The sequence below is a fragment of the Epinephelus moara genome, chromosome 1, assembly GCF_006386435.1.
Source record: "Epinephelus moara isolate mb chromosome 1, YSFRI_EMoa_1.0, whole genome shotgun sequence".
NCBI lineage: Eukaryota > Metazoa > Chordata > Actinopteri > Perciformes > Serranidae > Epinephelus > Epinephelus moara.
Window position 1 is genome coordinate 35,871,549 of NC_065506.1, and position 13,264 is coordinate 35,884,812.

The 13,264-nt window shown below is 41.5% G+C and overlaps 1 protein-coding gene across 1 annotated transcript in view; it reads right to left on the bottom strand.

Annotated features, from left to right (window-relative positions):
* Nucleotides 1-2,131: 2,131 nt before the first annotated feature.
* The window catches only part of pde8a (phosphodiesterase 8A), a 66,034-nt gene continuing 54,901 nt past the window's right edge, over nucleotides 2,132-13,264 (bottom strand). Inside the window, exons 15-22 of the mRNA XM_050044838.1 lie at nucleotides 11,663-11,711; nucleotides 11,395-11,530; nucleotides 11,091-11,289; nucleotides 8,398-8,615; nucleotides 6,991-7,123; nucleotides 4,735-4,899; nucleotides 4,463-4,592; nucleotides 2,132-2,855 (exon numbers count right to left, since the gene is read on the bottom strand). Coding sequence (XP_049900795.1) covers nucleotides 2,749-2,855; nucleotides 4,463-4,592; nucleotides 4,735-4,899; nucleotides 6,991-7,123; nucleotides 8,398-8,615; nucleotides 11,091-11,289; nucleotides 11,395-11,530; nucleotides 11,663-11,711 — 1,137 coding nt within the window. The 3' untranslated portion in view covers nucleotides 2,132-2,748. The remainder of the gene's footprint in view (nucleotides 2,856-4,462; nucleotides 4,593-4,734; nucleotides 4,900-6,990; nucleotides 7,124-8,397; nucleotides 8,616-11,090; nucleotides 11,290-11,394; nucleotides 11,531-11,662; nucleotides 11,712-13,264) is intronic.

Genomic DNA, 13,264 nt, shown 5'->3' on the forward strand with positions numbered 1-13,264 from the left:
GAAGTTTAAGACTGACTCATTTCTGCAACATTTCTGTCCCCATGCATTACCTTTTTAAATTATCATCCTCATTATTTTCTTTAAAATGTGTCAATTATTTAGGCCTTCAGTATGTGCCTTCACAATGTAGTGGAGTGGATGTTAAAGTAACATAAAATGGAAATGGGCCTACACAGGTCAAGTTCTTCAAAACTGTAGTACAGTACAGTACTTGAGTAAATGAACTTACATCCCACCAGTGCATCACACGTCCACTTGGATCAGTTCCAGCATGTGTTTCCAGTTTTCCAGTACTTTCTCCAGCCAGCTCAGGCAGACTCACAGTTCAGAGTTCACCTTGTTCAAGTTTTTAGTCTATTTGATTTATTGACCACATTCTAATATATTTATAGTTTGAATTATTGACTCTCCAGGAAAGAATTTGGCGGTTGAACGGCGTCTTTAGATCTGCAGATAATTCAGCTCCTGGTACAAACCTCCCAAACAAAGAAGGAATTATAACTGGAAGTTCACATTTGGCACATGGAAGAAGTTTCAGCTGGTTGTGGTCGCAATCCTCACCACTAGATGGCACCAAACCCAACACACTGCTCCTTTAAATAAATTAATAAGGCAATATTGTAGGCCAGAGAATGAGAGAAAAAAAGACGAGAAGAAAGATGCTGAATCAGGAAATAGACGGCAAACTTATAATTGACATTATTTTATTTTTCATTGAATAGTTTCTAAATTTTTTTCTCCGTGCCTTCAGACCAAGATGTGAATCAGAAGGAACAAACAAATCCCCTGATTGAGTGTACAATTCTGTCATAAGAGAGAAACAAAGATAACCGTGGTCAATGCGTCTTATTAACCATCATTTGCTTAGCTGTTATGGCATTTATATACTGTTTAAAGAGGAAATATTTCTTAATAAGCAACAATCTTTAACATATATTAGTATCCTAATCTGAAACCAGCCTTGAACAAAAAGCTGTTCCCTGGGGCTGTGCATAAGGATGTTGGACAAGTGGCCAAAATAGAATGACGTTTGATCAAAAATCAATGCAAGCTGGCCTCTAGGAGACTGCTTAAAGACAGTGATAGACAACTCTGCGATCCACATCCTTCGTAACCATTTAGTTCTCTGTATACATGCTCTGTGTGACCATCCGATTCACAGGTACTCAGATAGCTAGAATGGTTGATCTCATTTGCTGCAAATCCAGTGTAAAATTCATTGTCTATAAAAATATTGAGATTTACTTGAACATAACCTTCTGACTATGTTATAATAAAAACTCCAGATGTCCGTTGCAGTTGCACAGTGGGATGTACTGTATAAATATTGTATAAAATAAGGCAGTCTTTTCAGTAGGATAAACCAGATACAAAAATTTCTGGGAGAAAAAATTTTCAAGTCCAAAATGTTTTCACATATTTCTGCTGTTGTCAAATGTCAAGCGGTTTACAGCATTAAACCAAGAGTAAGGGACTGTTGCAACAATGAATACACCCACGCGCCCACACCTACCACCCAAACACACCCACATGTATGCACACACACACACACACACACACACACACACACACACACACAAACACGCACGCACGCATGCACACACTCAAACTCCTGATGATCAACAATAACAGCTTATTCTACAATGCAACATCCCATCCCTGGACAAATCACTGAGACGTAGACATTTCTAATATTGTTTACAGTGCAATACAAAAGTGTTCATTCAAACTGGTACTGTACTTTTGATAAGAAAATAAAAATGTTTAATATGGTAATGCTTCATATGAATAATAATTGTGAATTTTTTTGAGAGCTATAGTAGTATTTGTCTTCATCAGCTTTGGCTTTTCTCTCTCTTGTTGAAATTTGTTCTTATTTATCAACTAATTCATTTATTAATCTTAATATAGAAAATATGGAACATCTAGGAAAAAATTAACATACCAAATCATCTGTAATTAGTTACCTATGATCATGATGTTGAGGTGTTTGTCTCTCAGCAGTGGCCTAAAGTAAAGATCCACTCCCTGACCCAAAAGGAAAGCATCCCCTCCCACATGTCTGTTCTGTTATGACAGCAATGTGTCAACTTGGATGTGTTTCTGAAGGACACATGAAAATATTGCCGACAAAAAAAAAAAAAAAAAAAAAAAGCAGTGGAGTGTTCTTTCATGGTGTGGCCTCCAGGGGCAGAAGGAGCAGTCCTGCCTTGCTGCGAGCACAGGGATGGAGGTCAGAGGTGATTATATGGCCTGACACCTTCATATGCAGGCCACACTTCCACCCACTCCTCCAGTGTCGCTCGCTCCTTCAGTAAACAAACAGTTTTTAGTCAAACAGCAACTTCACAGGCAGACAGGATTGCCCACGTGGTAATTAGGGGACGGATGCTTTGCCAGGAGGCCTGTAAGGACCCTCTCTCAGTCATGTCACTTGACCAGCTACACTGCGAATGCCCCAGAGGCACGAGAAGTTCATAAGGATGCTGTGTGTCCACATCTGTTTGTCACAGTTCTCGTCTGACAGGGTTGTAAAGCCAGCAATATTGCTGCAGCAACTGCCTGTCAGGAAGTCCTTCTGTGGTTTCTGGATGGACGGACATGTGGACGCTCGGCGTGCTACAGAAGCAGGAGAGTGAAGGCGAGGAGGCCCTTTGGCTGGCTGGGCTGGCAGGGAGAGAGACGCCCCAGCAGGAGAGAGGAGGGCTGCCCCGGGCTGCAGAGTCCCAGGGCCCAACACTGCAGCACCTACTCTGGAGGCGGTCGCAGGCTGTGCAGCTTCCTCTCATCCAGGCCTTTCCAGTACTTGAAGTTGTTGTCCAAGTGCTGCATAAGATTCGGGAGGTCTGCAAAAGCTGGAGAGACAACAAAGGAAGATGGATCTCAAAATCAGATTTGCCAGTTTGGTTTTAATGATGGTGTGATGTGTTTTTCAAATCAACACCACTATCTTATTCATATTTTTTGTAAGACTTTTTTTTGTGAATTTTTCTCTCTTAAACCTCAACTCAGGATGTCTGCCAGTACCAAGCACACATTCCCAGTTCTCCCAAATTAAAAATCTGTATTCTTCACTGGTGTTGGATTCATTTTTATGTTAGGTAAGACACACTGCTGTGGCTGTTGGTGGCCCACAGTCATTTATAATTTAATATATTTTATAATGACACTGACAAAGAAACTGTATCTCATGTGGCTTGGTCACATCCTGGTCGATAACAGATCAGCTTGACAAGATCAGTATCCACACTGATGCCGGGCTGGTGTATTGAATCAGTGCAATCATAACACTTCATACAAGTTTTCCCATTTCTTTAGAAGACTTCTAAACATTATACTCAATTGTCTTCTTAAAGGTCTGGTGTGTAGGATTTAGTGACATCTAGTGGCAAGGTTGCAGAACTGAAATTTCTCCCGTGTGCCAAGCATGTAGGGGGCTACAGCGGCTGACGTGAAAACGCATGTGACATAGGAGCATTTACACTAGTGTGTGGGGGAGTGTCCGGATTGCTCTGCAATTACACCTCCAAAATGCTAGTTAGCGTTTCTATGCCACTGTGTTAAGTTTCTGTGAAGTGCATTTAAGTTTGGTTGACTTACCTAACACACTAAAACACATATAAAACATCATCATATTGAACTAAAGTACAAAATGTAGCTCCATCACATCTCACAAGGATCACAGATAAAACAATCGTCTCCTGCTAGACACGTTTTTCCCACAAATACAACAGGCTAATGTTATTAGCATTAGCTTAAGACATTTCCTTTTGCATAAATTAGCCTAGCAGTTAGCTGACTTTCCTATACTCATACAAGGCCAGGATAAATCACACACAGGATTTAAAATGCTATTTTTATGTGGGCTCTATTGTCTTAATTTATTATTTCTTATCCCTGAAATAAAAGTAAATAAAAGCTTTGTTTCCACTGAGGGAAATGGTTTTCAGCTTACAACAATAAACAGGAGGTCTGTGTCGCCACGATGTGTAGTTACATTTTGGGGAGGTACACCTTAAGGCCAATGGTTCCCAACTGGTGGGTCACAGTACAAAAGTGGTTCTTGTGTCCATTCTGAATGGAATGCAAATGACTCGCAAATGTGTCATGTTTGTAAAAACACATTTTATTTTGAAGTACAGTGAATTTCTGGCACAGAGCTTTAATTCTAAAGTACCGTTTCCGGCTGTAGAGTAAGTGACTCATGGACAGCTACTTGACCTTGAACTAATGACTACGGAGAAATTTGGACCCCGTGGCTAGACCAGTTGGCAACCACTGACTTAGGTTATGGCGTTTTCTGTGGGGCTGGCTATGGTACAGTATCGCATCTATGCAGAGCCTAGGTACAGTGTTGATTCAACACAGATATATAAACCCTGCTTTAATCCTATTATCTAATTATGCAGATTTATAGCAGTGTATCTATCTCTGGTGTTTGCATTATGCTGTGCAGTCTTACCATCCCATGCATCAAACATGTCCGTAATGAAGTAGTCTATAAAGGAAATCTGGGACTTTGGGATGCTACAAGTGTTTCTGTCAAACACAGGCATAACCACTGGTAGACCTTGTCTCTTCTCCTCGTCCGTCTGTAACAGAGACGACAGCACATGTGATCATCACGCGCAGTAAATACATAAATTACAAAAAAAAAAATCACAGTGCAGCTGCTCCCTGCTGGATTTATCTCCCCACACCATCAACGCTGTGTTGTTGTTTCTCTCTAATTACCTGTGCAAAATACTCCTCGGAGATGCGTCCGGCCCATTCTATACAGAGCTCCTGAGGCCTGCATGGATTGGAGATGTCTGCACACTTAATCAGCATCCGCTTGACAAGGATGCGATTCTCGGGGGATGTCAGAACGCTTTTGACAGATTCCTCATCATTGTTTCCCTAAAAAAACAACAACAAATACAAACAAAAAATAAAACAGAAGCAGACCCATTAGCACAAAGACAACTTAAGTTCTACGTATTAGTGGCTATAGACAGCTCCTTATAGCACACACAGCAGCTGAACAACTTTAAAAATAACTGTCTGTACATAAACCAAACCGGGGAGATGAAATATGGCTCTGGCAGCTGATGAAGGTTTTAGTTTCCTTTATGGAGAGGGCGAGTCTGTATTCAGAGCGTGTTCATTATGAGCTCCTGCAGCACTAACATGTTAAAGAGTACGGCCTGGTTCGTGCAGTCACATGATTTGCAGACCCGCTGTATGTTTCAAGATTGAATTCACTGACAATGATGTTAAGCAGAAGTACAGAAGGTCTATTCTGCCGAGCCGAGATAAGTGAGCTCTCTGTTTTATTTGAGTCTCGAGGTTAACTGAATCAAAGTACGCTGAACCGTACAAAGACCAAAAGGCTTTTTTTATCGAGTAAACTTACACTCCATTACAATTTATATCAAACACTTAAAGCTGGGGTAGGCAGCTTAATTTTGGCGTCACTGGGCAAAAATCCAGTAATAAGATTTGAGCATATTGTAATTCAAGTGGTCTGAGAGAAAACTGCACCTCCTTTTGGCTCTGTTTTCAGGCTTTAGATAATCTAGGTCGTGACGGTAGACTTTGGCCAATCGTAGGTCATTTCAGAGAGAGGACGTTCCTATTTGCTGTTCTACAAATGTAGATTTGTGTGCACGTCCCTTCAGTGAAAGCCTGATGCTATGGTGAAGAGAGAGAGAAAGTTGCTATTCCAGCATTGGCAACAACTGCCTACACTGCAAAGTAACCCAAGAAAGGAAGACGGACTTATCAAAAGAGAGTCTGGCAATAAATGAAATAAAATGTGGACACTGTTTCAGAGATGGAGAGAAAGTGCTGCTAATAGTTGCTTTAGCCTTTTGCTAACTAGCGCTGAAGACTCACGGCTGCCTCAAATTACATCCCAACTCCCCGCTGCTACCGACCACCTCAACGGGAGGAGAGCAGGCAGCAGCTCCAGGGAGAGACCCCCAGTCAGCAGCCACAGCAACTTGAATCCAACCAGCACAAACCCCAGCTCCAGGGGACCAGACAGCCCAGACTCCCCGCCAGATCAGCTAACAGGTTGGACCTGGTGCTGCTGCTTGCCACCAACCCACTGTGACACCCAGCGCTGGGTTTTTTTTTTTGCTGGCCAAATTTGAGCCGACTAAAGGTCCGTCTCCCAAGCTGCTTCCTGCTCTCCTCCCTGAGAGGCAGTCTACAGTGGCAGGGAGCGAGGTGGAGGGACGGTTGGGTGGCTGGCTTGCCAATTCTTGTCTTACTTGTGGTCTGATACAGAGAGAGCAGGGAAAGGAGGGGCTGAGTGGATGAGCTGTGTGCAGCTCTACAGTGAAATAAGATTAAATAAATCAATGTATGGCAAACACTGGATTACTGAAGTGCGTGCATATGCCCGTGGTCATCTTATGGGAGGGGCATAGGACAGAGAGGGGGTGTATTTTCAAATTCTGCCATCTTTTTGCCTTTTCCAGATTTATGCCGACCCCAGCTTTGAATGTTTAATCTGTACAAACCAACAAATTCTTACAGAGGTTACACTCAGTGTGACAAGTCAGAGAAAAATCAGCATTGAATCAATTACTTGGATCATCCCTGCCTTTAAAGGGCAAGACAACTTTTAAATGTCTGTGTTGAGCATTCCACACACAGATGAGAAAAATGGTACCAAGTTGTAAAATTCTCTCCCCACAAAGATATCTGAGCCCAGGCAACAACAGGCCACAAGTCCCCCCGAACCAGTATCATCATCTCTCAGGCTCTTTAAACTATTGTTGCTCGCATACTGTTGGACCGAGTACGATTCTGCGACAGTGTGTGACAGAATGAGATTACAATAGCTGTGTTTATCTAGTGTCTGAGTGCTCCTGTGTGTCCTTCCTGCTCTGCCACACAACACTGATCTATTAGAATAAACGCTAAAATTAGAAGTACTATTTCTACTCAGATACGAAATATAAAAACATTTGAAAGCATTTTTTTTTTTTTAATGCTCACCCCATTCTCCTCCAGAGCAGCCAGTGGCTTATTGATGCTGTTGACAAATTTGTTGACATGTTCAAAGTGTTTGGTCATCTCAGTTGCGAGCACCATGTCAACGATGGCCTGTCGTAGTGTTCGATATTCATTCCTAGAGAGAGAGACAGACAGAATCAGATGAAGGAGGGGGGGAGGAGAGACACAGAGCGAGTGAGATGACAGTGTGGTAAATAGCATGGAAACCCGTGTGAACAGTTTTCCCCTTCTGACTGCAGTGACACTGGCGATGAATGGATGCTTTGTTCACCTTCCCCCTCTGAGGGGACCAGCACATGTGAGCTATTCTGCTTTGGGACTCAAATCACATTACAACCCCGCCGCTGTCAACACACACACAGTATTGCTTTCATCGGCACATATGCAGACTTAGCTTGTCCACTTATGATACTTCAGGTGACGTCTGTATCACAAACACTTCTTTATAAGAATTTCAATAAATAAAATGTGACTTTTCTCAATCATATATAATGAGGATTATCATATTGTTATCAAATGATTTCATTATTTGTCAATCACTTAATTATTATTACACTGATACTGCTGTTATTTCAGATATATTTACTGTCACTGTAACATTAACACCAGTGGTTCCCAACTGGTGGGTCACAGTCCAAAGGTGGGTCCTGGGTCCACTCCTAATGGACCACAAGTGACTTTCAAACGTGTCAAGTTTGTAAAAAACACACTTTATTTTTGAAGTATTGACATCACAGAGGATCACATTCAACAACAGGAAAATTAAATTAAAACACTTGCTTAGAAACTCTCACACAGTCATGCAGTATGATCAGAGTCTCATTTGTCCAGTCGTATTCTCAGAACTTCCCAAACACATGCATTATTGCCAAGAACATTACCATATAAAAACACCTTTGCATAAAAAACGCACATGCGCGACTCGTCCTTGTGTGAGGACGTTTATGTGGAAGTGTTTTGAATAGTAAATGTATGTGTTTGGGAAGTACTGAGCATTCAACTGGAAAAATGAGACTTGTAAATATATACAGTATATATATATATATATATATACACACACACACACAGGAGCTGTTGTGAGAGTTTGTAAACGGATGTTTCAATATAGTTTTGCTGTTGTTGGACGCAGACCCCTATGACTTCAATTAATCCAGAATTTTTTTCAGTTTTTGGATTTTTTGTTCAAGGTGGAGGCATGTGAAAACGATGTCTTTGTATTGACGGGTAATCTAAGACATGTAGCGACACCCACTTGACTTCAACAGTTTAGCAGAAGGGCTAAGTTTAGTTTTGTGATTGACGACCTATGAACAGCCAAAGCATGTACAGAAAATGACAACTTTAATTTTTTGGTGAGTCGACCCAATACTTGTGTAGTAAATCTCCCACCTCTCAATGTTTTTGAAGATGTTGCACTTATCATCTCTTGTGGTGATCTGGAAGGCCAGTGCTGCGTGGTGGCTCTCTAGCACAGCCGTGTCATTGTAGAGGATGGCCAGCTCGCTTCCTGCGTTGCACAGGAAACTATTGGTGCGCCCTGGGTGGTCCACGTCGTGCACAGTAGCAGCAATCAGTGCAGCCACCTCATCAATAGGATCCAAACTTTGCTGTTGGGGCAGATTGAACAGATTGATAGGCATTAAAAGGAAAAGTCTGGTATACTGTCACCTTGGTCTATCTCACAAGATATGTCACATCACGCCATTGACAGAGCTGCGACTTGCACCCAGTTTAGCCAGCAGTTGAGAGGTAATATTGGCTTTAATATTAACAGAACATATATGATCATATTTATGCTTTTTGGGTTGTTTTTCATCACGTGTCACAGGAAGTACAGTGTACAGATCATCAAAAAATTTCCTCATTTCCAATTTAATTTGCAACATAACAGACCTGCTAACCTGTCTGCAGAGTTCCAGGGATTCATTAACCTTGAGTGATGTAACTTCACAGTTCACTGGCTAAGCCAATGAAAGATCGCTCCACTGACAGCAGAAATAGACGGTTTGGTAATCAGCTTAGCCAGTGCATGGCCTCAAACAGCCACTGAGCCACTGACACACTTGGGCCAAAACCATGACTCTCTTGGATAAGGTAGGATCAGACAGGACACCTGACATTCGAGACTGAGCCGAGAGCTGCTCCTCATAGTAGTAAAATCTGTAGGTGTGTGGGCCCAGAGCCAAAGCAGGGGTGAACAGAGGGATAGCAGCCTGTAACACATGCTAATGCTTACATTAATACGCTGACTTTCAGCAATGTATTGAAGTATACAGCCATGTAGTTTAACATCTTCTCATTACCTAACCGGTGCTGCCACCTTGTTTCTCTCTTAAATCAAACATACACAGAACATTTCAGTATTTTGGACAAATTATTTTTTGTATGTAGCATTGACTTTGACATAACAGTTGTTAATAGTGCTCCATGGGCAGAGTGGCTTCAACATACTGCAAGGATAAAAACAAAAAGGCATGAGAAGAAGTCAGCATGTGTGCACTGAATTACTAAACGCAGAGGAAAAATGTAATGTCACTTAATTTCCTGCAGTCTTCAAATTTTATGCACCAATTTGTGCCTTTTTGCATCAATTTATAGAGTAAATGCATTTTATTTACTAAATAAACTATAATAAACTATTAAAATTGTTAAAGTAAATTGAATGAAATTAATATTTTTTTATTTTCTTTGGTATTTTTTTGGAGGGGGGGACAAAGGCAAAAGTTCTTAATATTGAAGGGGATGTGTCCCCTATGCAGTGGTGGTGTAAGACAGCGCCCCAGCGCACGCTATTATGACTGGCCCTAGTCCATGCTTTTGTGGATAACATCAATATACATGTTACCGAGCAATCATCATTGCCTATCTGTATATGACAGAAAATACCAAAGAAAATTCTAAATATTAATTTAATTCAACATTTGTGGTAATTTATTTGGAATAAGCATATAATTTTATTATAGAAACTGCTGACTATTTAACAAGAAAACACATAATGAAGGTAGGTTTGCCTTTTGTAAGGGCATATATAGCAAATGGCACTGTATTTAATTTAATGAGAGTTCTTCTTTGAACACAGGCATATTGTCAAAGTGGCAGTCACTCATTAGGGCCCACTCTCCACCTAACACATTGTTGAAGGGCCCACTCTCCACCTGACGCATCATTGAAGGGCCCACTCTCTATGGGTCCCCCACCTCATGGGCCCTTGTGCAACCACACTGCCTGCACTGTCTATAGTTACGCCCCTGTCCCTATGTCTGACTCAAACTCTACGCCTGTGGCACACCGACCCCACTGTAAAAACTGCAACAACAGAGCGTTCAGTGCCACTTTTGCTGTATTTCATTACAAATACACAAATAAGTGACTTGAGACGAAGTTCAAAAGCCTCTGTGATAAAAGCAAAACAATGTTTTCATCATTATCGATTAATTTGTCAATAATTTTGTGAAAATTAATGAATTAACTGAAAATAAAAAAAACATGACAATCACACCCATGGTAAAGAATAAATCTCTTCTCAAAACTTTTGTCTTCCTGAAAGCTGTTGGAAGGTTTGATACGTTTCTATTTTTACTGTAATGATTCCAATTCATTTGATCTCATTAATTTTATTATCTTCTTTATTTCCTCTGTGCCCACATCCCTCGCCTTAATTCTTGTTTTATCTGCCTTGTCTGTTTTTTTGTATGACTGTGTAACATTGTTAGGAAAGTGATACATGAATAAAGTTTAATATTATTACTATTAAGGTGACATTTGAAATTGCTTGTTTTGTCCAAAAAATATTCCAAAACCAAAATACATTTATTTAGTACCACAAGGGAAGGCAGTAAATGCACGCATTTCAAAATCTGGAACCAACCATTTTTTGGCATTTCTGTTTGAAAACTAATCAATTAATCAATTATCAAAATAGTTGCCAATGAATTTTCTGTCCACCGGCTAATTAAGAACCCACATCCTTAGCCTAAACTATGGACCAGCAGCAACATCCTGAAAGGAAAACGTGGTATTTTTGCAAGTTTGACAAGTATTTTAAAATAGTATGCTTTGTTATTAATTGTTAGTTAATTTACCTTGACCCTCTCCTTGCAGAGAAAATACGCCGTTGCGTGCAGGACATCAGCTGCATGAGAAGAGTTGTGGTAGGAGTTACTGGAGTGGTAGTTAGCTTCAATCACTTGTAGCCAGGAGCGCAGAGTGGCCTCAGGGCAGTTTAGGAACTCACAGACCCCAAATCGGGAGAAGATCTTCATGCCCAAGTAGGTCAAAGGCCTGCGGGAGGATTTAGCATGGTCGTTTAACACAAACTCTCACCCCAAGCTCTCAAAAAGTTTGACACAGTTCCTCTGGTAGCCCTTAACTCTGTTGCTGCCTCACCGTTTCATGGTTGCAGCCTCCAAATTGATAATGTCAAAGTCCCAAGATTCCTCGTTCTCCATGGTCTGGGCGATACGAGGGGGGATGTCATTTAAAGACAGAGGAGTTGTCAGGTGGCTGGGGATATGGTGGGGCTCTGTGTGCAAAGCAAGACACAAGACAGAAGGCATTCAGATAAACAGAGCTGGAAAATTAAATAGAACTAAAAGGCAGCACAGCACTTTGTGTCAGAGTCAGAGTCCCTCCTGTATGCTTTGTGTAAACTTACGTTTTGTGGCAAGGATGTACTCATTTCCTGACAATCTACGTGTACCATCCTGTGAACAAGAAAAAACAGAACCAGTGTCAGGGAGTAAGGTTAAAAAAAAAAAAAACCTGACTGCATCATTAATCCTTTCTGAACAGCCACATAAGGAGTACAGCTCAGTGTTTGGAGCACCAGCGTCACGCCTCTTAAAAAAATGCAAGGACCTTCGAAATAAATTTGGATGGTAATCGTTTGGCTCCTTTGAGACATTTACTCTGACATCAGATCTGATATAAAAGTCATCTGTGCTAAATTAAGCAGCTGGGAACACAGACAGAGACATCAGTTCGGACTTTAGAGTGAAGGAAGTTGGGTGAGAACAGTCATGTTACTGTGACTTGTTCATCATGTGTGACAAATATCACAGATGTTTCACTGATCCACTAAACAAAACAAATGACATCCAGATGAAGCTACAGGTCAGGAGATAAGAAACACACTTATTGAACACCTCAGAGCACCAGGAGGACAGATTCTGTGTGATTACATTAGTCATTTAATCATTTCAGGTTTTTTTAAAAAACATTTTTGTGTAGCTAATGACAGCCTAAAACTCTTTAAAGCTAGGGTAGGTTCATTTCCTCTGCAGAATGCTTTTTGTATGGTGAAAAACTCAATAAATAAACTGATAAAGCAGGGGTAAGCAGTACAATTTTGGCTTCATTTGGCAAAAATACCATAGTAACCTGGGAACATATTCTAATTCAAGTGGTCTGAGAAAAACTAGACTAGGCCATGATGGGAAACTTTGGTTCATCAAAGGTCATTTCACAGAGAGGGCATTCCCACTGGCTGTTTTACCAATGCAGATGCGTGTTCACATCCCTTTGGTGAATGTCTGATTCAATGGCAGAGAATCATGCAGAGAAAGTTGCTATTCCAGCATTGGTAACAACTGCGTACACCGCAAAACAACCCAAAAATAGGAAGATGAACTTATCAAAATGAGAGTCTGGCAACAAAATAAAACATGTCAGTATCGGCAAAACGTTTGCGAGACAGAGAGATAATGTAGCTAACGTTAGCAAGAGCCTAAAATCACAGTGTGTCCTCCACCTCACTCCCCACCACCACAAATCATCTCATTGGAAGGAGAACAGGCAGCAGCTCTGGAGCCTGACCTCCAGTCAGTGGCTGCAGCAGTGTGAATCCAGCCAGCGTAAACCTTAGTGCCAGACAACTGGAGAGCCCAGACTCCCTGCTGGATCAGCAAACTTTCTGTTGCTGCTGTTACACTGGTTAGACCTGGTGATGCTGCTGGCCACCAGCCTGCTGTGACACCTGGTGTTGGAGGGTTTGTGCTGGCCAAATATGAGCCACCACAACTGCCGACTGAAGGTTCATCTCCTGAGCTGCTGCCTGCTCTCCTACTGGGGAAGCAGTTCACAGAGGCGGGGGGCGAGGTGGAGGGACTGTGGGGTGGCTAGCTCGCTAATTCTTGCGTCAATTTCGGTCTCATAAGGTGCAGGAGGAGGGTGTATTTTTAGATTCTGCCTTTTCCAGATTCCTGCCTACCCCAGCTCTACCCATGACTAAAATCACAATAGCTCAATTGTTTTTTTT